We start from the raw sequence: 27,639 nt of genomic DNA on the forward strand, positions 1-27,639 counted from the left end.
GGGCATCCTTGTCATGTGACAGTTTTCAAGGGGAATGCTTCCAGCTTTTGTCCATTTAGTATAATGTTTACTGTGGGTTTGCCATAGATGGCTCTTATTATTTTGAGGTCTGTTCCTCCAATATCTATGTTATTTAGAGTTTTTAACATGAAGGGTGTTGAATTTTACTGAAAGCCTGTTCTGCATCTATTGAAGTAATCATGTGGTTTTTGTCTTTAGTTCTGTTTATGTGATAAATTGCATTTATTGATTTGTGTATGTTGAACCAACCCTGCATCCCAGGAATGAATGCTACTTGATCATGGTAGATACACTTTTTGATGTGCTCCTGGATTTGGTTTGCAAATATTTTGTTGAGGATTTTTGCATCAATGTTCATCAAGGATATTGGCCTGAAGTTTTCTTTTTTGGTTGTCTCTCTGCCAGGTTTTGGTATCAAGATGATGCTGGCTCCATAGAATGAGTGGGGAGGAGTCCCTCCTTAGTTTTTTGTAATAGTTTCTGTAAGAATGGTACCAGCTTTTCTTTGTACATCTGGTAGAATTTGGCTGTGAATCCACTGGGTCCCAGGCTTTGTTTGGTTGGTAGACTTTTTATTACTGATTCAATTTGGGAGCTCATTATTGGTCTGTGTAGGGATTCAGTTTCCTCCTCGTTCAGTCCTGGGAGGGTGTACATGTCCAGGAATTTGTCCATCTCTTCTAGGTTTTCTAGTTTGTGTGCATAGAGGTGTTCATAGTAGTTTCTGATGGTTGTTTTTATATCTGTGGGGTCAGTAGTAACACTCCCTTTGTCATTTCTAATTGTGTTTATTTGGATCTTCACTCTTCTTTACTAGTCTAGTGGTCTATTTTATTAATTTTTTCAAAAAAACAACTCCTGGATTCATTTATCTTTTGACTGGTTTTTCATGTCTTGATTTCCTTCACTTCAGCTCTGATTTTTGTTATTTCTCATCTTCTGCTAGCCTTGGGGTTGATATCTTCTTGCTTCTTGAATTCTTTCGGTTCTGAAGTTACATTGTTAATTTGAGATCTTTCTAACTTTTTGATGTGGGCATTTAGTGCTGCTATGAATTTCCCTCTTAACTCTCCCTTAGCCGTGTTCCAGAGATTCTGGTATGTTGTATCTTTGTTGTTATTTTCAACTTTTTGATTTCTGACTTAATTTCATTATTTACCCCAACAGTCATTGAGGAGTGTGCTATTTAATTTCCATGTAATTGCATGGTTTTGAGCAATTTTCATAGTCTTGACTCCAATTTATTGTGCTGTGGTCCAAGAGTGTGTTTGGTATGATTTTGGTTCTTTTACATTTGTTGAGGATTGTTTTATGTCCAATTATGTGGTCAGTTTTAGAGTATGTGCCATATGGCACTAAGAAGAATGTATATTCTGTTGTTTTTGGGTGGAGAGTTCTGTAAAGGTCTATAATATCCATTTGGTCCAGCATTGAGTTTAGGTTCCAGATATCTTTGTTAATTTTCTGCCTCAATGATCTAATACTATGGAGTGCTGAAATCTCCCACTATTATTGTGTGAGAGTCTATGTCTCTTTGTAGGTTTCTAAGAACTTGCCTTATGAATCTGGGTGCTCCTGTGTTGTGTGCATGTATATTTAGGCTAATTAGGTCTTCTTATTGGATTCAGTACTTTACCATTATGTAATGCCTTTCTTTGTCTTTTTTGATCTTTGTTGGTTTGAATCTTTGTTGGTTTTGATCTTTGTCTTTTTTGATCTTTGTTTTGTCTGAAATTAGAATTGCAACCCCTGCTTTTTTCTGTTTTCTCTTTTCCTGGTAGATTTTCCTCTATCTGTTTGAGCCTATGAGAGTCATTAAATGTCAGATGGGTCTCTTGAAGACAGCATACCATTTGTGTCTTGCCTTTTTTTTTTTTTTTTTTTTTTTTGAGATGAGTCTCGCTCTGTCGCCCAGGCTGGAGTGCAGTGGCCGGATCTCAGCTCACTGCAAGCTCTGCCTCCCGGGTTTACGCCATTCTCCTGCCTCAGCCTCCCCAGTAGCTGGGACTACAGGCACCCGCCACCTCACCCAGCTAGTTTTTTTTTGTTTTTGTTTTTGTTTTTTTTAAGTAGAGACGGGGTTTCACCGTGGTAGCCAGGATGGTCTTGATCTAGTGACCTCGTGATCCGCCTATCTCAGCCTCCCAAAGTGCTGGGATTACAGGCTTGAGCCACCATGCCTGGCCGGGTCTTGCTTTTTTATACAGCTTGTCACTCCATGCCTTTTAAGTGGGGGCATTTAGGCTGTTTATATTCAAGGTTAGTATTGATGTGTGTGGATTTGATCTGCTGTTTTGCTGTTAGCTGGTTATCAGGTTGACTTGTTTGTGTGATTGCTTTACAGTGACATTGGTCTGTGTGGTTAAATGTGTTTTTGTCTTAGCTGGTAGTGGTCTTTGCTTTCTATGTTTAATGCTTCTTTCAAGAGCTCTTGTAAGGCAGATCTGGTGGTAACAAGTTCCCTCAACATTTGCTTATCTGAAGAGGATCTTATTTCTCCTTCACTTAGGTAGCTTAGTTTGGCTTAATATGAAATTCTTGAGGACTTTTTTTTTTAAAGAATATTGAATATAGGTCCTAAATCTCTTCTGGCTTTTTGGGTTTCCACTGAGAGGTCTGCTGTTAGCCTTATGGGATTCCCTTTGTAGGAGGACCTGCCCTTTCTCTCTAGCTGTTTTTAACATTCTTTCATTTCAACTTTGGAAAATCTGACAATTATGTGTCTTGGGGATGATCTTCTTGTGTAGAATCTTGCAGGAATTCTCTGTATTTGACTGTTGGCCTCTCCGGCAAGGTTGGGTAAGTTTTCATGGACAATATCCTGAAATACATTTTCCAAGTTGTTTGTTTTCTCCCCTCCCTTTCAGTGATGCCAATGATTCATAGATTTGGCCTCTTTATATAATCTCATACTTCTTGGAGGTTTTGTTCATTCCTTTTTATTTTTTTTTCTTTTTGTTTGACTTCAGAGAACCAATCTTCAAGTTCTGAGATTCTTTCCTCAGCTTGGTTTTTCTGCTGTTAATACTTGTGATTGCATTGGGAAATTCTTTAATTGTGTTATTCAGCTCTGCTCTGTCAGACCCATTCGGTTCATTTTTATACTGGCTCTTTCATCCTTCAGCTCTTGTACCACTTTATTGTGATTCTTATTTTCCTTGGATTGGGTTTTGCATCCTCCTGAATCTCGATGATCTTTGTTCCCATCTGTATTCTGAATTCTATTTCTGTCATTCCAGCCAGTTCAGCCTGGTTAAGAACTCTTGTTGAAGAACTGGTATGGCTGTTTGGAAGGCATATGACACTCTGGCCATTTGAGTTACTGGAGTTTCTGCATTAGTTCTTTGTCATCTGTGTGTGTGGGTGTTCTAAACTTTAACTGCAGTGTAGAGTGAATATAGTCAGTACATTTCTTTTCTGGATGCTTTCACTGGGCTGATGCTTTGTTGAGGGTCTTTATTTGAAGCTGACCTCTTGTATCTGGTTTCACAGAAGGGTATGTTTCAGGTATTTTTGGTGTTAAAGCTTTGAGGAATGTGATCCTGTAGTTGGCACTTAGGCTTATTGGTCAGTTGGTAGACTCTTGCTTGGTTGTGTGGCTCCCCTATGTTTCCTCACAGTTGTAGCCATGTTTCTTCTTAATGCTGTGAAAGTGTGGGTTCCTCTTTGCTTGAGTGCTGGCTGTAGATCACAACTTGGCACTCCTGGGGTGCCCACTGCAGTTCTGGGGCTATCTCAGTGTTTATGTTCCTTCCCCAACTTGGAGGAAGCAGAGGAAGGGATCTTAGTAGTGGTTGTGACCAGAGGTTGTTTGCTTGTCTACTGGGAGCTCCACCCCAGAGAGATGCGGGTCAGCAATTGCTTAGTACAATCAGCCCAGGATGGTGGGTCTGTGCGGTAGGCCCAAGCCAGGGGTTCCCTGTCTGGTGATGAGCAGTGGGGGTTGGGGTGTTGTCAGACCCACGGGAGAGGGACTGGCCTCCTCTCCTTGGGCTGACTGCAGCTTGTTGGAGGTATGGATAAAGGACTTAGGGTCTTTGCTTCTTCATTAGTTTGAGGGTGGCAAGGGCAGCTGCAGAGGCAGTGGCAGAGAGGCTTTCAGTTGCCCTTGGAGGCTCTGTCCAGGGAGTTGCCAAGTTGCCACTGGCTTGATAGCTCTGGTAGGGGGTGGCTAGAGGCTCAGGCCTAGAGTACCCTCCTGGTGAGGCGATATGGGAATGGGCACCGACATAACAGTCTGACCACTTTTCTATAGGGCTCCTATGGTATGCTGGGAGCCTGCTCCAGTCCCTAGTGACCTCGGATTTTCCAGAACCTGGAGGTATCACCAGTGAAGGCTGTGAAGCAGCAGATTACAGCCTGTCCCTCCTTCTGGGAGCTTCATCCCAGGGAGGTATGGGCTTGTTGCCAGACCTGTAGGAGGTCGCTGGAGACCCCAGTTGGGAGGTCCCACCCAGTGAGGAGGAAGGGGATTTGGGAACCTGTTGAAAAAGCAGCCTGGCCATATGTTGGTAGAGTAGCTATGCTGTGTTCCACTTCAGTACCTGGTCACCTCAGACACTCTGAGGCCCAAAGGTTGGATCAGCTAAGTCGCCCAAATAGCAAAGATGGTGTCCTGCCCCTCTGCCTCTGAGAGCGCCGTCCCAGGGGGAATTCGCCTGGTGAGGAGGAGTGGGATCAGGGACCTGCTTAAAGAAGCAGTCTGGCCACATTTTGGGAGAGGGGCTGTGCTGTACTGGGGGAGCCCTTCTGCCCCTGGTTGGCTCGGACTCTGCAAAGCCGGAGGGCTGGAATGGCTAAGTTGCCCAAACAGCAAAGATGGCAGCCCACCCCATGCCTCCTTTAAAAAAGAGCTCCCTGCCGGGCGCGGTGGCTCAAGCCTGTAATCCCAGCACTTTGGGAGGCCGAGGCGGGTGGATCACGAGGTCAGGAGATCGAGACCATCCTGGCTAACATAGTGAAACCCCGTCTCTACTAAAAATACAAAAAACTAGCCGGGCGTGGTGGCGGGCGCCTGTAGTCCCAGCTACTCGGAGGCTGAGGCAGGAGAATGGCGTGAACCTGGGAGGCGGAGCTTGCAGTGAGCCGAGATCGCGCCACTGCACTCCAGCCTGGGTGACACAGCGCGAGACTCCGTCTCAAAAAAAAAAAAAAAAAAAAGATCTCCCTCTCCACCCCTGGAGCTCCTTCTTAGGGAGGTGCAATGCCGCTAACCAGTGGCTGGCTGGAGTTCCAAACCAGTGGGTCTTATCTTGTGAGATGTCGTGGAAGTGGGGCCTGCAGGCTATCGCTCAGCCCTGTAGATTGGGCCTCTCTTTCTTAAGGGTATATATGTGGGTCTAACCTCCTACTTTGCAGGAGCTGCAGCTACTTTTGCCAGAAAGCCCCAGTATCTAAGCTCCAGGGTCTCCACGCATACCTGAGTGGCTGCTCTGCCAAGACTCCAAGTAGCTCTGTCAGTCAGACTGAAGGCCCTGGTGGAGTGAGTTCACAAAGAGATCTCCTGACCCGCGGTTACAAACAGCCCTGGGAGAAGTGTGGTTTCCCGGCATCACACATTCACTCACTGCTTCCCTGGGCGGGGGAGCATCCTCTGGCTCTGTGTTACTCCTGGGTGGACTGTTGTACTGTCTTTCCTTCATTCTCCATGGATCAAGCTGTTTCCCTGGTTAGTCCCCCATTTTGAAAATTCAAGTAATGAGGACTTGATATGTGAACAACTCGGAATAGAACCATCAGTACTAAAAATAATCTAGAGGTGTTCAAGATACAAACTTCTGACCTCAGCTCTGCACTATGGGTAATTGATTTAAACACAGTGGGATAACATTTTGTGTATATATTGCATTACTATTTATCATATTTTAAATATTTTTTTAAAATTTATTTTATTTTTTGTAGAGATGGGGGTCTCACTTTGTTGCTCAGGCTGGTTTTGAACTCCTGAGCTCAAGTAAGCTTCCCACCTTGGCCTCAGAAAGTGCTGGGATTACAGGTGTGAGCGACTGTGCCCAGCCCACTATTTACTAGAAAGTAGACTTTTGATGTCAGAATTCTTTGTGTGTGTCAGAGTCTTGCTCTTTCGCCCAGGCTGGAGTACAGTGGCGTGATCTCTGCTCACTGCAACCTCCATCTCCCAGGTTGAAGCGATTCTCCTGCCTCAGCCTCCCAAGTACAGGGACTACAGGCACCCGCCACCAAGCCCAGCTAATTTTTACATTTTTGGAAGAGGCGGGGTTTCACCATGTTGGCCAGGCTGGTCTTGAACTCCTGACCTCAAATGATCTACCCGCCTCAGCCTCCCAAAGTGCTAGGATTACAAGCATGAGCCATGTGCCCAGTCTGATGTCAGAATTCTTAAATGTAACTTATTTTACGTTTCTGAAAAACTATGTATCTCAAACTTTTGATTTTCAATTATTTTGCCTATTTCTAGGCTTTATCTTTGAGGGAGATTTTTGGGATATGCAATAACTTTTTCCGGAGAGTCTAATCTGTATATAAATTTTCTTTTGTGAGCAGGTGTATTTTTTCCATTTTAATTATTTGTACTTTGCTTCCCATTCTGAATAGACATATAATAGTTAACAGGCAATTAAAATTATTCAAGTCTATAAATTTAAGAAAATATGACAGGGAAATAGTAAGGTTTCCAAAAAATGGAACAAGATTACCTCATAATCATCAGAAAGTTAAAGATCTACTTTAAAAAAATGATAAACTTTTTCTCCACAGAGGTTAGGAAATAAGTAATTATGCTTTAAAGTAACAATAGCTTTTGAAATTAAAAGTCAGTAAACTTAAACCAGATGCTGTAGGAGTGCTCTGAAACACACTGAAGGAAGGAATGATGGAAGTATAGTTTAACTGGAATTCTACCTAAAAACAGGGCATTGGGTTAGATGGTGTCTTGAAATCCATTTAAAATATGACACCAGAGTTCATGTTACTTCATTTAGGAATAGGTAATTTCTAATTCTTTATTAATTCATTTAGAAATATTTATGAGGGCCTGCTAGGTACTTGCCAGACCTTTAGTGGAGGGTAAAGATATAAAAATTAAAAAACAAACAAACAAACAGATGTAATCCTTGTAGCTGTGCATCTATCTTATAATGAAATTGAATTTTTAGATAATCCATGAAGCAAAACCTAGATAATTATTGAATTTATATAATCTATCAAAGCTAAGATTGCAACTGTAATAAATGCTGTGGAAAATATATGGTGCTTTGGGCAAGTAACCAAGCCAATAAATGGCCAATAAATGCCTTTTGTTTTTTTAAAGATCCAATGAGCATTTATTACAACTGGCTATTCTAGTTCTTTTGCATTTCCATGTAAGTTTTAGAATCACATGTTGGAGTTTTGATTGGCATTGCATTGAATCTATAGATCAATTTTGGGAAAATTGACATCTTAGTAGTGTCTTTAAAATCATGAATAGAGAATATCTGTTTATTTAAGCCTTCTTCAATTTCTTCAAACTATATATATATATGGTTTCCAGAATACAGGTTTTACACATGTTTTTCAAACTTACCTCTTGGTATTTCCTATTTTTGATATTATAAATGTTCTTTAAATTCCAGTTTCCCATTGTTTGTTGCTATAATGGAGAAATACAATTTATGTTTGCAGATTGAGTCTATATCTTCAACTTTGCTGAACTCACTTACTCTAGAAGCCTTAGGATTTTCTACAGACTTTTTCTGTAAAAGACCAACTAGTAGGTGCTTTGGCTTTGTGGGCTACATATGCTCCCTTGTGTATTCTTCACTGGTTTTCTTTTTTAAAATTTATTTAACACCTTCAAAATAAATCATTTTTAGTTCACAAGTTTTAGAAAAACTGACTGCAATTTCCTGAGAGATCTTACCAGGAATGAATGTTGAATTTTGTCAAATGCTTTTTTCTGGATGTATTGAAATTATATTTTTCTTTTTTAGTCTTTCAAATGTGAAAACAACCTTGTATTCCTGGGATATACTCCACTTGGTGATGGTGTATCATTATCTTTTATATATTATTGGTTACATTTTTGTGAATGTCTGTATACATGGGAACATAGTTCTAGTCTGTTTAGTCTGTAGTCTTGTTTTAGTTTTCTTACACATTGTTTTCATCTTTAGGTTTTTTGCTTTGCGTTTGTTTTGGTTTTGGTTTCAGGTTAATGCTGCCTTTATTAAATGAATTTCCAAATCATTCTTCTGGAGAAGCTCAACTTTCAGAGAAGTTTTTGTAGGGTTGGTATTATTTTCTCTTTGAATGTCTGGTCGAGTTCACAGGTGAAGCCGTCTGGGCTTGAGGTTTTCTTGTGGAAAGATTTTATACTTCAAATTCTATTTCTTTAATAGATACAGAAATATTCTTTATAGAGGCTATATTTTATTGTGTTTTGGGTGTTTGTATCTGGTCAAGGAATCTGTCCATTTCATTTATGTTGTCAAATTTACTGGCATACGGTTTTTTACACTAGTTCCTTATTTCCCTTTGAATAGTCCTCCTACATTCCTGTGAGTCATTCCCCCCTCACATTCTTGTATTGATAATTTGTGTCTTTTTTACTTTTTCTGATCAGTCTCACTAGAGGTTTACTAATTCTGGTTTTATTGATTTTCCTCTACTGGTTTTTTATTTTTTTATTGATTTCTGCTCTTCTTTCCCTCTCCTTACTTTTGGGTTCAATTTGTTCTTTTTCTAATTTCTCCTTTTTTTTCCCTCTAGACAGAGTCTTGCTGTGTTGCCCAGGGTAGAGTGCAGTGGCGCAAACTTGGCTCACTGCAACCTCCGCCTCCTGGGTTCAGGCAGTTCTGCCTCAGCCTCCTGAGTAGCTGGGCTTACAGGCCCCCGCCACCATGCCTGGCTAGTTTTTTATTTTTAGTAGAGAGGGGGTTTCACCGTGTTGGCCAGGCTGGTCTCAAACTCCTGACCTCATGATCTGCCTGCCTCGACCTCCCAAAGTGCTGGGATTAAACAGATGTGAGCCACTGCGCCTAGCCTCTTTTTCTAATTTTTTAAAATGGAAGTGGAGACTATTGATTTGTATCCTTTCATCTTTTCTAATATAAGCATTTTAAATACTGTAAATGTTTCTCTATGAATTTCCTTAGCTACTTCCCACCAATTTTGATTTTTTGTATTTTCATTTTTATTCTATTCAGAATACTTTCTAATTTTCTTTTTTATTTCCTCTGAGCCATGACAAACTTTAAAAGTTTGTCATTTCATTTTTCAAATATTTGGGGATTTTCCCCAAATAGCATTCTTACTGATTTTTAATTCCATTGTGGACAGAGAATGCATTTGGTTTTACTTGAATCATTCTAAATGCATGGATACTTTTTTTGGCCCAGAATATGGTTTAAATTGGTAAATATTTCATGTGCCCTTGATAGGAATGTGCATTCTGTATTTGTTAGGTGGAGTATTCTATAAATGTCAATTATGTCAAATTGCTTGATAGTGTTGTTCAACACTTCTGTATCTTATGTATTCTATGTGTCCTTGTTCTATCAGTGATAAAGAGAGGGGTACTAAACTCTGAATAGAACTGTGAGTTTGTCTATTTTCCCTTTCAGTCTCACCAATTTTTGCATCATGTATTTTGAGACTTGGTTATTAGGTGTATTAATACCCAATATCTAAGAAGATTGTTAAATCCTCTTGAATGAATTGACCTCTTATTATTTATTTATATTTATTTTTGTTCCTGCATTCTGATACAGGTTGAGTATCCCTTATCTGAAATGCTTGGTACCAGAAGTGTTTTAGAAATGCTACAGTGGACATTTCATCTTTGAGCATCATGTCGGCACTCAAAAAGTTTTAGATTTTAGAGCATTTTGGATTTCAGACTTCAACCTGTATTAACTTTATTTGATATTCATGCAACTGAAGCTTTATTTTAGTTCATGTTAGCATTGTCTTATCTTTTTCCGTTCTTTTACTTGTAACTCCTTTGTGTCTTCCCGTTAGCAGCATCTAGTTGACTTTGCTTCAATATCTGTCAAAATCCTGTCAAAACAAAAGACTGTCAAAATCCAATCTGACAGTCTCTTAACTTTTTAACTGAGGTGCTTACACCATTACGTTTAAAATGATTAATAATATGGTTGGGATTAAGTCTGTTAGCTAGCTATTGTTTTTATTTGGCCCATATGTTTTCTTTCCTTTCTTTGTGAATTGCTTTTTTAAAGATTCCATTTTATCGCCTTTATTAGCTCATTATCTGTACCTCTTTGTATGCATTTCAGCATTTGTTATATATATATATGTTTATCACTGTCTACTTCAAGTAATATAGCATTTTATGAATAATTTAAGAGCCTTTTAGCAGTATACTTCCATTACCCCCCACCTTTCTGCTATTGTCTTATGTTTTATCTATAAACTACATTGTTAATTTAAAAAAGTTTTTTATTATTATACTTTAAGTTCTAGGGTACATGTGCACAATGTGCAGGTTTGTTACATATGTATACATTTGCCATGTTGGTGTGCTGCACCCATTAACTCGTCATTTACATTAGGTGTATATCCTAATGCTATCCCTCCTCCCCCCTCCCCACAGTAGGCCCCATTGTGTGATGTTCCCCTTCCTGTGTCCAAGTGATCTCATTGTTCAATTCTCACCTATGAGTGAGAACATGTGGTGTTTGGTGTTCTGTTCTTGCGATAGTTTGCTGAGAATGATGGTTTGCAGCTGCATCTATGTCCCTACAAAGGACACGAACTCATCCTTTTTTATGGCTGCATAGTATTCCATGGTGTATATGTGCCACATTTTCTTAATCCAGTCTGTCTGATGGACATTTGGGTTGATTCCAAGTCTTTGCTATTGTGAATAGTGCCGCAATAAACATACGTGTGCATGTGTCTTTATAGCTATGATTTATAATCCTTTGGGTATATACCCTGTAATGGGATGGCTGGGTCAAATGGTATTTCTAGTTCTAGATCCTCGAGGACTTGCCACAAGGTTTTCTACAATGGTTGAACTAGTTTATGGTCCCACCAACAGTGTAAAAGCGTTCCTGTTTCTCCACATCTTCTCCAGCACCTGTTGTTTCCTGACTTTTTAATGATTGCCATTCTAACTGGTGTGAGATGGTATCTCATTGTGCTTTTGATTTGCATTTCTCTGATGGCCAGTGATGATGAGCATTTTTTCATGTGTCTGTTGGCTGTATGAATATCTTCTTTTGAGAAGTGTCTGTTCATATCCTTTGCCCACTTTTTGATGGGGTTGTTTTTTTCTTGTAAATTTGTTTGAGTTCTTTGTAGGTTCTGGATATTAGCCCTTTGGCAGATGAGTAGATTGCAAAAATGTTCTCCCATTCTGTAGGTTGCCTGTTCACTCTGATGGTAGTTTCTTTTGCTGTGCAGAAGCTCTTTAGTTTAATTGGATACCATTTGTCAATTTTGGCTTTTGTTACCGTTGCTTTTGGTGTTTTAGCCATGAAGTCCTTGCCCATGCCTAAGTCCTGAATAGTATTACCTAGGTTTTCTTCTAGGTTTTTATGGTATTAGGTCTAACATTTAAGTCTCTAATCCATCTTGAATTAATTTTCGTATAAGGAGTAAGGAAAGGATCCAGTTTCAGCTTTCTACTTATGGCTAGCCAATTTTCCCAGCACCATTTATTAAATAGGGAATCCTTTCTCCATTTCTTGTTTTCGTCAGGTTTGTCAAAGATCAGATGGCTGTAGATGTGTGGTGTTATTTCTGAGGGCTCTGTTCTGTTCCATTTCCTAATGTAAACATTTACAACTACAGGTTTCCCTCTTAGCAGTGTTTATACTCTGTCCTATAGTTTTGGCATATTGTAGCTTTGTTTTAATTTGTCTCATGATTATTTTCCAATTTCCATTGTGATTTCTTATTTGAGCCCTTGGTAGTTTGAGTATTTTGTTCAATCCCCGCATATTTGTGGATTTTCCAGTTTTCCATCTGCTATTGATTTCTAGTTTGAATCAACTGTGATTGGAAAATATAATTTGTATGATTTCAGTCTTATAAAATGTGGGGAATGTTCCATGTGCACTTGAGAAAACTGTATTCTCCTCATTTATTTTCATTAACATCTTTGTTGAGATATAATTCATATACCATACAGCCCACTTAAAATATATAAATAAGTTGTTTTTTGCAGTCACAAAGTTGTGCAACCATCACCACAATCAATTTTGCAATTTTATCACCCCAAAAAGAACCTCTGTACCCATTCACAGCCATTCTATATTCCCCCAACACCCTGCACCACATGCTAGCCCTAGGCAACCACTAATCTACTTCCTGTCTCTCCATATTTGTCTGTTGTGGCATATGATTCTATTTTTTCTTTATTATTTCAGTCTTTTTGGGGGAACAGGTGGTGTTGCTTACACAGATAAATTCTTTAGCGGTGATTTCTGAGATTTTGGTACACCCATCACCCGAGCAGTGTATACTGAACCCAATTAATCTTTTATCCCTCTCACCCTTCACCCATAAGTCCCTAGAGTCCATTATATCCTTCTTATGCCTTTGTGTTAGAGAATTGTTTTTTATGTCTCTTAAATCTAATTGGTCTGTAATGTTGTTCAAGTCCCTTATTTCTTTATTGGTCTTCTATCCAGTGGTTCTATCGATTATGGGAAATGGGGTATTGAAGTCTACTTTTATTGTAGAGTGGTCTTTTCTCCAAGTCTGTCAATGCTTCATATATTTGGGCACTTTAATGTTTGGTACATATATAATTGTATCTATCTTCTTGCTGAACTGGCCCTTTTGTTTGGCTCATATGTTCTTATATAATGTCCTTCTTGGTATGTTTTAACAGTTTTGACTTAAAGTCTATTTTGTCAGATATTACTGTAGTCACTCCTGTTTTCTTTTGGTTACAAAATTTCAGATTATCTTTTTCCATCCTTTTACCTTCAATCTATGCATATCTCTGGATATAAAGTTAGTTGCATGTAGACAGCATAAAGTTGGAATTTAGTTTTTAAAAATCCATTCTTCTATTCAATTTATTTTGGTTAGGGAGTTTTGTCCATTTACATTTAAAGTTATTGGGAGGCCTGTTGCTATTTGTTCACAGTTTTCTGTATGTCTTGAGGACTTTTAGCCTCTCATTTCCTCCCTTATTGCCTTCCTTAGTGTTTAGTTCATTTGTGTAATGATGCAACTTCAATAGTATATAAAGACTCTACTGCTTTTCAGCCCCTGTCCTACCTTGTTTTACTGGTGTCACCAATTAGATCTTTAGGTTATGTACCTGTTAACAAAGATTTATAGTATGTTTTATGCTTTTGTCTTTTAAATTCTATGAAAGAATGAAAAGTGAGTTGTCAACCAAAATTAAAATAATACAGGCCTTTATATTTGTCCAAATATTTACATTTACTGGAGAATTTCATATTTGCATATAGCTTTGCATTATTGTCTAGTATCCTTCTGTTTCAACTTGAAGGATTTTCTTTAGGATTTTGTAGGGAAGATATAGTGGTAATGAATTTCCTCAGCTTTTATCTAGGAATGTCTTTATTTCTTTTTCATTTTTGAAGGATACTTTGCTGGATATAGTATTCTTCTAGGTGTTTTTTCTTTCAGCACTTTAAGTATATTATCCTACTGACTTCTGGCCTGCAAAGTTTCTGCTGAAAAATCTGTTGATAATCTTACAGATGCTCCCTTGCATGTGATGAGCCATTTTGTCTTGCTGCTATCAAGATTTTCTCTTTGACATTCGACTGATTAAAATGTGTCTTGTTGGCCGGGCGCGGTGGCTCAAGCCTGTAATCCCAGCACTTTGGGAGGCCGAGACGGGCGGATCACGAGGTCAGGAGATCGAGACCATCCTGGCTAACACGGTGAAACCCCGTCTCTACTAAAAAATACAAAAAAAAACCTAGCCGGGCGAGATGGCGAGCGCCTGTAGTCCCAGCTACTCGGGAGGCTGAGGCAGGAGAATGGCGTAAACCCAGGAGGCGGAGCTTGCAGTGAGCTGAGATCCGGCCACTGCACTCCAGCCTGGGCGACAGAGCGAGACTCCGTCTCAAAAAAAAAAAAAAAAAAATGTGTCTTGCTGTGGAGTCTCTTTGGGTTTATCCTACTTGGAGTTCATGGAGCTTTTTGTATTTGTATATCCATTTTTCCTTAAATTTGGCAATTTTTCAGCTATTAATTCTTCAAATAAGTTATTTGTCTCCTTTTCTCTCTCTCCTAAGATTACACTAATATACATATTGGCCCACTCGATGGTGTCCCTTAGCTGCTGTTCACTTTTCTTCTTCATTCTTTTACTTTTGGCTTCTCTGACCTGCTCATTTCAAATGACCTGTCTGAAAGCTCGCTCATTCTTTCTTATACCTGTTCAGCAGGTATAAGACCTGTTCTGCTGGAACCCTTCAAGTGAATTTTTCAATTCAGTTACTGTATTTTGCAGCTTTAGAATTTGTTTTGTTCTTTTTTGTAATTTTTGTTGATAGTCTCATTTTATTAATATATAGGTATCCTGATTTCATTTAGTTGTCAATATTCTCCTTCAGCTCATGGAGCATATTTATGGCAGTTATTTTAAAGTCCTTGTCTAATAAGTGAGAAGCCTTTGTTTCTTTAGGATAAATTTCTGGATATTAATTTTGTTCCTTTAATATGGTCCATGTTTCCCTGTTTCTTTGGATGTCTTGTGATCTTAACGTTGAAAAATGGGTGTTTGAAAAACCAGTCAGTTCTCTCAGTCTTGCAGACTGGCTGCATGCAAGCAAAGACCTTCACTAATCAGCGTGGTGTAAAGTCTTGAGGTTCTCTCAAACCTTTTCTGGGGATGTGTCTTTCCTGGGCCTGTGTGTTTTTATTCCAGTTTTCCATACACATGGCTTCTTTTAAATGTCCTAATTACCTAAAAGTCTCACCTACTTCTCACAGATTTAGATGCTGTATTGTATTCCTCTGCCCATAATTTTTTGCCACCAGGTTCCTGCAGTTCTGTGGACTCACTGCACCTCTCACATTCAGTGGTACCAACCACCTGTTTCTGCAGCTTCCAACCTGATATCCAAATGACGCAGCTGTTCCCATCAGTACTGAGTCAGGCAAGACAGATACCAGTCCCTCAGGCAGGCCCCAGAAAAACCAGAATGTTGCAAGCAAGTCTACTCTTTTCCTTCCATTCCAAGGGAGGGAACTGGGAATTGGGTGGCTTCTTCCTGACTGTGCTGTGCGAGGGAGTATGTGGGGAAAGGGTAAGAAAAACACCATGACATTTCCTACTATTTTGAGTATGGCCTTTTCTTAGGCATTCTTTTGGTTGCTTCTGCTGACTGACTGGTTTCTAGAGCTCTCCCAAAGCTACTTTGGTCTGGGTATCATATATTCAGTCTTTGAATGGGGGGAGCAAAGGCCTGGAGCTTCCTAATCCACCATTTTGCTAATGCTGTATCTTTTAAAGAGGTGTTTTTTTTTTTTTTTTTGAAAAGAAAAATTCTATATACACACACACACATATCTATAGATAGATTTCACATTACTATTTCTATTTTCTCCATCTTTTTTATGTGTGTGTACAGAGATTCAGATTTCCTTCTGGTATCATTTTCCTTTTGTATGAATTACTTCCTTTAACATTTCAAGTATAGATCTTCCTATACTTAATGATTTCTACTGACCCTTTTTCTGCTTTGCTCAAATTGCTAAAGACCTTATCCAGTCCATTTTTACCAAGATTACAAACTTGGTCTCCCCCTTGTCATGGGAAGTGGGTAAATTCTCTGCTTAGCTAAAGACTACAGCCATTTCCTTTCACAGGTACCTAGGTGTCTTACCCTGTAAATGGTATTTAGATGTCTGCCAAGCATTTGAGGGAAATACGTATGCATGTTTTGAGGGGTCTCTTTTTTCTAGAATTTCCTACTTAAAAATTTGTACCACCTTGGCAGCCCTGCTCTCTGACTCCTCAGTCCAATAAGACTACTACTTTTTGCTTGAGTTCTTATCTCTGTGAACCCACGAACTGGAAAGCGCTTTCAGGAGAAGCTAGTTGAATGTGGATCTAAACCAGTATTTCTGCTCTTTCAAAGATCATACCACTTCCAGTTTCTACTTATTATTGATTATTCATCTGTGCCTTCAAATATATTTTTTAAAATTCACAAATCCAGAGTTTATGTTGGTTCAATACAAGCTACTTTGCTGTTACTAGAATTAGAACTGAGTTATTTTTAAAACTTTTTTAAAAATGGGAAGTACCTGAGCATGACTAAAAGCTATCAAATTCCAGTAATTCGATAATGGAAAGCAATTTTTATCTACAAAAAAATTTATATTTCAGTTTTAAAAAGTACTTTTTATTACTGTTGTGATGGTAGTCTATAATTCTGTCCATTGAAAGGCTGTATATTAAAAAAGAATATATGGCACTTTTTTTTCCTTTTGTAGGACATAGCAAATGAAGAACATAAAAAAATTGAAGTGTTAAAATCAGAAAACAAGAAGCTAGAAAAACAAAAAGGAGAATTAATGATAGGGTTCAAGAAACAGTTAAAATTAATTGATGTTTTAAAAAGGCAAAAGGTGAGTCTGTCGTTAAAGTTAAATCATCATATTATCTGTACCTTTCTTACTAAACAATTCAGCATTTTTCACTTTAGGTATGTTTAATTTTTGACATCTTTAGGCTCTGAATTTCATATAAAATGCATTATTCATATGAAATCTAACATGTATAGTGAGATGTATGTATGTGTCATTAAGCAAGTGGATATTTTCACATAAGTAAATTAGTGTAGAAAATGGGACTGGAAAATACAGTACAGGTATGTCTCAACTACAGAAAGTACCACATTAAAGAATGACTATTATCTTAGGGGACTGTTTGCCTCTTCAAACCTTAGAGTGAACATTGCTTCCAAACCACTGTTGCTGCTTTATCTAAAAATTCATAGTTCTGACACTTTCCTTCTTTGCAAAGGTCAGGTATTACAATATTATAGAATTATTATCTTAAAAATAAGTTGGTTAAATACTACTGTTAGACAAAAAGTATTCTATAGGTTGGTCCTTGAATGTAATTACTACCATTTCAAATATCATGCTTATTGGAATTAACAGTATACATTCCTACAACAGAACTTACATTCTGACAATATATTATCCACACATTTTTACAAACTTCCTGTTGTTTGGTGGCCTACTCTTAATACTAAATCAGACAATACTGATTTTTTTTTTTAACAGATGCATATTGAAGCTGCCAAGATGCTGTCTTTCACTGAGGAGGAATTTATGAAAGCACTTGAATGGGGAAATTCATAAGTGATCCCTACTTCAGTTAGTCTCTATGACAGTATGTGGTGGATACCCATTTTACTTATTGTAATGGTTTGAATTATTTTTACTCTTCATAAGTAATATAGTTGATTATGAAATCAAAATAATTTCAAAGAATTCCCTTTTTAGATTTGGGAGATATAAAACTGATGCATTATTCTAATATGTAGTAACTATTAGAAAAAATTTTGTAAAATAAAGCAACAATTTAACTTTTGATTCTGCTATCTTATGACTTATTAGCTATTTTTGAGTTTGTTAGGTTCTTACTGAACGTGACAATTAAGCACATTAGATAATAAAATTCTTGACTCTTTTCATTTACAGTTCTCCTCCCTTCAAGTAGACCGAAAAAGATGCTTTAAAAGAAAATTCCAAATATTTATTTCCCTGGCTAAATCGAGTAAGGAAAGTTCCTAAATACAGAGAGAAGGCAGTTAGTTCACTTTGGGGTAGAGTTCTGTATTAGTCAAGGTACATACACTGTCTTGAGGATGGGGATGCAAACAATGCTCTGTAGTGTGGTAGAAATCGGATTTTCAAATTATCAGTACAAAAAATAACAGTTTGATTAAAATTAATTTTTATCTGATAATTGTTTACAAGTTATAAATTCAGTGATGACTTACAAAATCCAAATAGACAATGGATTCCTACTGCCACTGAACTGTAAAACAAAAGTTATGCTGACATCTAGTGGTAACATACGAAAAATCTAGGGTTTACCCAATTTTGATGTTATCATTTGTCTTCACAAATTTCACTCCTTTGCTGATACACTTTCCTAAACTCTTCACCAAGCAGATCAATATCATCCTCTTTTTTAAATACTCCCTACAAGAAAAATATTTTGTGGGTTACTTTTGAATATCAGAATATTTCACTAAATGCTTTTAAGACTGACAAAGACATGAGGTTAGTAAAGTTATCGCCAAGGTAATGAAATCTGTTCAATAGATTAATGAAACTTTAAAAAAAAATCAACACTTTTCAAAAAAATAAGACTTTACATATATATTGAATATTCATAGACTGACCCAATTTTCTGATTTATCAGCTCTAGTGTAGGAGCTTGTCATATGAATCTGAGCTCTTCTACAAGTTCTACTGCTTGGATTACCTAGATAGGAAGGCACTTCATCTATAGTGTACCCTACCCTTTTCTTTAAATAGCTCTATAATATGATATAAGGGTGAGCTTCGATAGATTCATGCATGGGATTAGTTCTTCATGTGTCAGTTCTATGGCTAATCAGCAATCAATCAGTCTTGCAGAAAAGAATCCAGGTTTGGAGCTAAGCCATTTAAGCAAACCCTCTGGAATTCTTCACTGTTCTATTTTTCTTTTCCCCTATAGTATACTGCAAAGGGCTCTTTAAAACAAAATTAAATATTTACTTATCTTGCAATCTAAAGAATTTTAAGGATAACTGAGGTCATTTGGCGCCATTAGGATCTAAAGGATAAAGATCATTTTTGGATATCAAGTTTATTAATCACTCCTGCTGCCTCCACAATTATTTCCTCTACAAAAATATCACATCCCAAAGACATTCCTATAGTTTATATTTTATGAAATTTATTAATTACATATGGATTTTATCATTAATACATCATTTTGCATTCCTTAATCCTATGTAACCAATTAGACTATCAAAAGTCCTGTGGCCAGGCAATAATTACCTATATATTTTATATATTTTTCCTTCCTTAGCACCAGACTGAATGTAAAATATGCACTTGATTCTACTGAATAAAATATGAAACGGCATTTCTATAGGTGAAAGATGGTGATCTTATTTATATGAGTCTAGATGTTTATGTGTCCTATGAAACTGTTACTACTTTTTTAAGACAGGGTCTCACTCTGTTGCCCAGGCTGGAGTGCAGTGGCAAGATCAAGGGTCACTGCAGCTTCAACTTTCCAGGCTCAAGCAATCCTCCAACCTCAGCCTCCAGAGTAGCTAGGACTACAGGCATGCATCACCACATCCAGTTAACTTTTTATTTTGTGTAGTAATGGGATCTCCCTATGTTGCCCAGACTGGTCTTGAACTCCTGGGCTCAAGTGATCCTCCTGCCTCAGCCTCCCAAAGTGCTGGGATTATAGGCATGCATCACCATACCCAGCCAGTTACTATTTTATTTGAAGTCACAGTGTGTCTCAGGTATACATTAAAATTCACTATCTTCTGGAATTTTAAAAATCAAGTTTAACTAGTTACAACTTCCTACTATAGAGCAGATCTGTCTCAGACTCGGTTCAAGCATGTTCCTATTACTGGTGTTACCAATGACAATGTTTTCATACACATTCTCAGCTTTGGCGTATAAGTACCACAGTTGTTGTAGGGTAGCTTTAGATTTCATATACTAAAAGGGGAGAAAAGAACCTCTAAAATACAAACTCATGCCATGTGTGGTGGCTCATGCCATGTGTGGTGGCCCACACCTGTAATCCCAGCACTTTGGGAGGCCGAGGCGGATGGATCACCTGAGGCCAACAGTTTAAGACCAGCCTGGCCAACATGGCGAAACCCTGTCTTTACTAAAAATACAAAAATTAGCTGGGTGTGGTGGCAAACGCCTGTAATCCCAGCTACTCAGGAGGCTGAAGCAAGAGAATCACTTGAACCTGGGAGGCGGAGATTGCAGTAAGCTGACATTCTGCCACTGCACTCCAGCCTGGGTGATAAATAAAGTACAAATTCAGTAAATCAAGCTCATACCTCTAATAATGTGCCAAGACCAATCATTGTAGATATACTGAAATGGGCCCAGAGAGGTTCAGTGCCTGGACAGGATCCCATCACTGCTTCATAACTGAGCAAGAAGTGAGCAAAATCTAGGCACTCTAAAATCCAAATACCATGTTTTTTTCATTATTAAAGGTCATGAAGATTACAACTTGAGATAAATCTCACTTACTTTAGGGAGATAGCCTAGTAAGTTTGTAGCATGCTCTTTGAGAAGTTTTAGCCTTTCTTCTTCAATAATTGCATTAATAAATCCTTGCCGCCTTTGCTGCAACTGCCACTCTTCTAGTTCATGTTGCTGGAAATGCAGATCAAATTTTGTTATCACAAAGTACATTAATCTTATACGAAGTTTTCAAATAAAACTACTCATGCAATGAATTAGATAAAATTGATGAACTATTTACGACACTAAGTTCAAAAGATTCTAGATAATATATATTTTATGTCTGTACACATATCTGTAGTCTGTACACATTTTTTACTATGATTATTCCTTTAAAATTACAAGGAGGCAAACAAATATTTTCAGGAAAGTGTCTTCATTACCAAGGGAAAAAATATTCAAAGGAGTGACTGCCCTGATACAGTAAATATTTACTGAATGCTTACCATATGCCAGATGCTGAAGAGTTTTCAGTGTAAAACAAAAAGTGAATAAAGAAGATCAGAAATATCTAAAAGATATGAAATATATATTTAAAATATATATATTTTAAAAATATATATATTTTAAAAATATATATAATATATATATATACATTTTAAAAGATATGAAGCATGAGAATTCCACTAGTATTTCTTAGGAAAGAGCTCTTGAATACTCGTAATCACATCAAAATTCTGGGCCATATAGAAAAGATGACTTGAACTACGTGAAAGAACAGTAATCTACTAAGCCACTGTTAATTTGAGACTGTACTTGCATTCAAACCTAATTCTATCTTAATTCACCCATTCCTTATAAAGAAGAGATACAGGAAAGTTCTGTAATGTTACAGGGGAAAGCAAACTTGATAGATTTTTGTCCAATGGTAGAGTCTAATTTGGGCTAATGCAGGATTTCCTAAGAAGGATCTGGTAGGCCACATTCAATGTTTATCCTAAAAAGAAAAATTTAAAGTAAATTAAATAGTTTAGGTAGTTATGAAATCATCGTATCCATTTAGGACAAATTCTGAATAGCTTTGGTGGTAGGTAGGAAACTACCTCCTGGGAAGTTTCAGATTTTGTCTGACCATATGATTTTTGTAGAGGTAGACAGAATTATAGATACCTATTTAGGAATATCTCTGAAATCCAGAAAACATAGTTAGACCTTATAGGATTGTATAATGGTGTTAATGAGTTTCATCATGAAGATCTGTCCTTGCCTTGGGGGCAGAACAAAAATGCTGCCCAATCGAACTGACAAAACTAAGCCGACAGCTTCATATTGGGAACATTTATAAGTCTTTAAAAATTAAGACATAAATTATTTGTATAAGTGTCTATGCATTAGGTGACTTTATCTGATTTCCATTTAGTTTTTAGTCTGATTTCTAGTTAGTTGTCTTGCTAATTTTTCCAGGAGCTTTCTCCTATCCGAAGTACTAACCAGGCCTGATTCTGCTTAGCTTCTGAGAACAGATGAGCTCCAATCTGAAATATAACAGCACTTGTATTCCCATAAATTTCTCATATTTGAAACATTTGCATTATTTTGACTCCTACTTTGTATAGTTTTAAAAGAAGTCATGTAAGTCTCACTGAGTCTTCCTTTTAAAAGTAAATTCTTCTCTTCCTACCAGTTTTCAGAACACCTACGTATTATCCATTTGGTTCTTAAACCACGAAAATCCAGTGAGAGAATATAAGTATTTAGTTTTACGGATGAGACATAAATCAATGTGTCCAAAGCCAAAAACTTAATTCCCTCTCCAACACTTAAATCTGCATTTCCAACTAGTAATCTTCCCCTGGGCCACGCAAATCATTCTGGGTGGACAAAATAGAATTATTTGCCCCCTCAAAATCATTTCTTTTCCTCTATACTCTTTCCTTAGGATATCACCCAGTCACCCATTAAAGACGGTAGTAATACATGGACACAGGGACAGGAACATCACACTGTGGGCCTGTCGGGGGGTAGGGGAGGATAAGGGGAAGGGAGAGCATTAGGACAAATACCTAATGCATGCAAGGCTTAAAACCTAGATGACAGGTTGACAGGTGCAGCAAACCACCATGGCACGTATATACCTGTGTAACAAACCTGCATGTTCTGCACATGCATCCTGGAACTTAAAATAAAAATAATCAAAAATAATTAAAAAGATGGAATGACAGTATTATTTATTAGTAGTATCCTTAAGTCTTCTCTCACCTCTCTAGATCTCACTGGTCACCAAGCCCCATCAATTCTATATCCTTAATATCTCTTGGGTGGATCCCCTCTCCATTTGCATGGGTTTCACCAGTTGTCACTGGGATTATTATAATAACTTACTGATCTTCCTATCTCCAAGCTTACTCATCTCTTATCTACCTTCAATGCTCTCACTTGAATTGTCTTTCAAAGTGCAGATCTTAACATACAGCTTTCCAATCTTCCGTGGCTTCCCTTAGAAAAGCCCACCTTCTTAAAATAGCATGCAGGGTGTTCATGATCTGTTTCTCTCTCTGCCATACCAAAACATCCATAGCTCTGTAACCTATTATCACATGTACATGACATATTTATAATTACTTTTTATATATTTTTCTTAACCAAGACCATAAATTCATGGGTGATATGGACTTAGTTTTATTTACCTTTCATGTTCTCAATACCAACCAGTGTTTAGCACATAGAAAGCATCAATAAATATTTTCTAGAAGCAAAAATGGTCAGAAAATTTATATATATATTAGTAAACATACTAACATTGTCTGGCATATAAAGCTTCTCAGTAAATGTTTAGTGGATGATACATGAGCTAATTGCTGTTTAATGATAACGACCAAAAAAACCCCACAACTTTTTCTTACTTTGTCTGCAAGGAATTGTTGGCGACGTTCTTCAATAAGTTTTTCCACAGCTCTCCTGTGTTCCAGCTGCTTCATTCTTTGTTTCTGAGCATTCATTAATTCTATCCGATCATCCTCAGCAAATTTAGCTAGCATAGTTTTTCTAAAGTTCTCCTCTTCCTCTTTTGCAGCCTGTAGTACTAATTCCTTCAAGGCCATTTGTTCTTCAAAATCTTGCTTCATCTCTTTTTGCTTTCTCAGTTTCTTTTCTGCTTCTTCCTAAACAACAATACAGCTAAAAGTTAATTTAGTAACTATTTGCTTACACCAGATTTATAAGGGAAGAGTGATAGAGTTTGGTTAAATTAGTATTGGTTAAATTTAGTATTACAAACTGAGAAAGTTATAAGGCTTTTCATGATAACACATTGTCCATCCCTTTAAAACTAGCTGGATAGGCCGGGCGCGGTGGCTCAAGCCTGTAATCCTAGCACTTTGGGAGGCCGAGACGGGCGGATCACGAGGTCAGGAGATCGAGACCATCCTGGCTAACACGGTGAAACCCCGCCTCTACTAAAAAATACAAAAAACTAGCCGGGCGAGGTGGCTGGCGCCTGTAGTCCCAGCTACTCGGGAGGCTGAGGCAGGAGAATAGCGTAAACCCGGGAGGCGGAGCTTGCAGTGAGCTGAGATCCGGCCACTGCACTCCAGTCTGGGCGACAGAGCAAGACTCCGTCTCAAAAAAAAAAAAAAAAAAAAAAAAAACTAGCTGGATAAAGAATATGTTTACCTTTGGATTGTTTTCTGCTACTCATGAATAAATTTTATATTTACCATCTTCTTTCTGTACTCAGTTTTAACACATAACTGCTTTGAAAAGAGCTGTTACAGAAGCTTTTTTTGCACACTTGAGTTTATTCATCTGAAATCTATGGTAACTATGAATCATTCTAGATTCTTGATTACAAAAGCTGTCCAAACCACCTATAAGTATTTTTCAGTTTCCAACTTCCTCCTCAAAATCAAAACTGCACTTACCCATCTCTAGTTTTCTAATATTCCCTTCATTCTCCAAAATTCTCTAAAATTTAAAAACAATTATCTATCAATGACAGTCAGTACTTCTTTAGGGAAATTCAAATATAGTTGGAGCAGTTAAGTCCTTTCCTATGAGCTTTTATTTTCTGAACATTTTATTATGAAAAATTTCATACATACTAAAAAATATAATTTTACAATGGTCACTCACTTCTAAATAATTCATGGGCCAAAGAGGGAATGCCAAGGAAAATAAATACATTGTAGTTAATAAAAATGAGATAGCAAAATTTGTGAGATGCTGCTAAAGCAGTTCTGAGAGACATTTATAGCACTAAATGCATACATTTAGGAAAAGGTATATGTAGCACTAAATGCATGTATGTAGGAAAAGTCTCAAATCAATAATCTAAGCCCCCACTTCAAGAACCTATAAAAAGAACTGTAAAGTAAACCGAAAATAAGCAGAAGGAAGAAAATAATAAAGAAAACTGTAGAAATCAATGGAATTAAAAATAGAAAATAGACAATTATCAGTGAAACAAAAGGCTGGTTCTTAAAAAAATCAGTGAAATGGACAGACCTTTAACAAGGCTGACCAAGAAAAAAAAATTAATGAATAAACAAATTACCAATATCAGGAATAAAACAGGATATCACTAGAGACCCTACAGACAACAAAAGGATAATACAGGAATACTACAAATTATTATACACACATAAATTTGACAACTTAGACGAAATGGATCACTTCCTTGAGAAACACAAGCTACCAAAACTCACCAAATATGAAATAAGGTAATTTGAATAGTCCTATCACTATTAAGGAGATTGAATTAATAACTTGAAATTCCCCCAAAATAAAACCCCAAGTCAGGATGGTTTCACTGGAAAATTCTATCAAATGTTTAACACCAATTCTACACAATCTCTTCCAGAAAACTGAAGAGGAGGAAACATTTCCCCATTCATTTTATGAAGATAGTATTACCCTGCTACCAATATAAAAAATTACAGACCAATATTCCTCATGAATATGGATGCACAAATCCTTAACCCAATATTAGAAAATAGATCATACATTAAAAGAATTATTCACCATGACCAAGTAGTGTTTATTACAGGGATACAAGGCTGGTTCAATACTCAAAAATCAATCAATGTAACATACTAGGTTAAAGAAGAAAAAGTACATAATTGTATCAGTAGAAAAAAGCATTTAACAAAATTTAACACTGCTTCATGATAAGAAGCCCTCAGAGAAATAGGTATAGAAGAGAACTTCCTCAACTTGATAAAGAACACCTACAAAAAACCTATAATTAACATTATACTTAATGGTTAAAAACTTAATGCTTCCCCCTAAGATCAGCAACAAGGAAAGGTGATGTCTACTCTCATCACTCTTCTTCAACATAGCTCTAGCCAGTGGTGCTGGAAATTTTAGCCAGCATGTGAGGTAAGGAAAGGAAATAAAAATATACAGATCAGAAAGGAAGAAACAGCCTGTACCTCTGGGCAGAAGACAGGCCTGACTATGTAGGGAAAAAAATTCCTACAGTTAACAAGTGAATTCAGCAAGGTTGTAAGATACAAGATAAACACAAAAATATCAATTCACTAGCAATGAGTACACGGACACCAAAGTAAAAGCTAACATTCCATTTATAATCGCTCAAAAAATGAAATACTCAGATGTGACCAAATGCATACAGGATTTGTATGCTGAAACTAGAGAATCCTGATGAAAAAATTCAAAGATCTAAATAAAGGGAGAGCCAAATTGTGTTCATGAATTTAATATAGTGAATTTATCAATTCTCCCCAAACTGATACTCATATTTAATTCAATTCCTATCAAAATCCCAGCAAAAATTATTTATAGAGATTCTTCAAAAATTCATATGGAAAGGCAAAGGAACTAGAATAGTGAAAAAAAAATTTTAAGACTTGCCGTATAGCTGCAGTATTCAGAACTGTGTAGTATTGGTGGAGGGATGAATACATAGGACCAACAGAACAAAATAGAGACCACAGGAATAGACCCATACAAACATGCCAGCTGTGTTTTAAGAAAGGTGCAAAAGCAATTCAACGTTGGAGAAACAGCCACTTCAACAAATGGTGTGGAACAATTGGACTAAATCCAATGGCTAAAACCATATTTGACTTAAGTCTCATAGTTTGTACCAAAAATTAAAACAGATCACAGACTGAAATGTAAAATGGAAAAGCAAACACACACACACACACACACACACAACAAAACACAAAAACAAAAACAAACAAAAAAACTTTTAGAAAAAAGACAGAGAAATTCTTCAAGAACTAGGCAAAGAGTTTCTAGAGTTGACACCAAAGGCATGATCCATAAAAAGAAAAACTGATAAAGTGAACTTCATAGAAATGGAAAACATTTGCTCTAAGAAAAACCATGCTCTAAGATCAGGTTAAAAGGATGAGAAGACAAAGCTACAGAGTAGGAGAAAATATATGCAAACCACCCACCTGACAAAGGACTAGTATCTAGAATATATGAAGAACTCTCAGAACCCAACAATAAATGGACAAACAACCCAATTAGAGAATCAGCAAAAGACACGAAGAATTATTTCACCAAAGGGGATCTTACACCGAAGAAGATGGCACATAAGCCCGTGAAAAGATGTTCAGCATCATTAGCCATCAGGGAAATGCAAAATAAAACTACAAGATATCACTACATGGATATTTAAAAGTGGCTATAATAAAAAATTGTTGAGCTTCTGAGGACAGAGGAGAAAAAAAATTAAAAAATAAACGGTGGCAACACCGAATGCTGGTGAGAATGCAGACAGACTGCTAACTCACACATTTCTGATGGGAATGTTAAATGCTACAGCTGTTCTGGAAATCACTTTGGTAGTCTGTTACACAGCTGACATGCAATTACCACAAAACCCAGCTAATACATTCTTGAGCATTTATTGCAGAGAAATGAAAGTTGATGTTTATACAAAAACCTTTACCTGAATGTTCACAGCAGATTTACTCATCAGAGCTAAATACTGGAAGCATTCCAAATGCCCTTTAATGGGCAAACGGTCAAATAAAATGGTACATACATACCAATGGAATGCTACTCAGCAATAAAAAGTAACAAATGATCAATACAAGCAACTTGGATGAATTTCCAGGAAATTATGCTGAATAAAAATGCCAACTTGAAAAAGTTACATACTGTTTGATATCATTTATATAACATTCTTGAGGCACATACTTTTTATAATTAAAGGCTTATCCATGTTTTAGCATGATCAGTCTGTCATTCTTTTAATAGCTGAATAACATTTTATTACATGGATATACTATATTTTGTTTATCCATTCATCAGACATTTGGGTTATTTCTACTTTTGGGTTATTTCTACTTTTAGACTATTATGAATAATGCTGCATAAACATTTCTGTGTAAGTGGGTAGACATAGGCTCATTAATTTTTAACCATTGTTTTTTCTAATACATGCATTTAAAGATAGAAACT

At 37.1% G+C, this 27,639-nt stretch overlaps 2 protein-coding genes across 2 annotated transcripts in view; one reads left to right on the forward strand and one right to left on the reverse strand.

Moving 5' to 3' along the window:
- TEX9 (testis expressed 9) overlaps window positions 1-17,658 on the forward strand; it is a 68,026-nt gene extending 50,368 nt beyond the window's left edge. The window contains exons 11-13 of the mRNA XM_025390056.1: window positions 16,444-16,578; window positions 17,242-17,474; window positions 17,571-17,658. Coding sequence (XP_025245841.1) covers window positions 16,444-16,578; window positions 17,242-17,319 — 213 coding nt within the window. The 3' untranslated portion in view covers window positions 17,320-17,474; window positions 17,571-17,658. The remainder of the gene's footprint in view (window positions 1-16,443; window positions 16,579-17,241; window positions 17,475-17,570) is intronic.
- Window positions 17,659-17,775: 117 nt separating this feature from the next.
- The window catches only part of MNS1 (meiosis specific nuclear structural 1), a 33,572-nt gene continuing 23,708 nt past the window's right edge, over window positions 17,776-27,639 (reverse strand). The window contains exons 8-10 of the mRNA XM_025390055.1: window positions 23,100-23,357; window positions 20,263-20,388; window positions 17,776-18,168 (exon numbers count right to left, since the gene is read on the reverse strand). Coding sequence (XP_025245840.1) covers window positions 18,076-18,168; window positions 20,263-20,388; window positions 23,100-23,357 — 477 coding nt within the window. The 3' untranslated portion in view covers window positions 17,776-18,075. The remainder of the gene's footprint in view (window positions 18,169-20,262; window positions 20,389-23,099; window positions 23,358-27,639) is intronic.

The sequence above is a fragment of the Theropithecus gelada genome, chromosome 7a (genome assembly GCF_003255815.1).
Source record: "Theropithecus gelada isolate Dixy chromosome 7a, Tgel_1.0, whole genome shotgun sequence".
NCBI classification, from domain to species: Eukaryota; Metazoa; Chordata; class Mammalia; order Primates; family Cercopithecidae; genus Theropithecus; species Theropithecus gelada.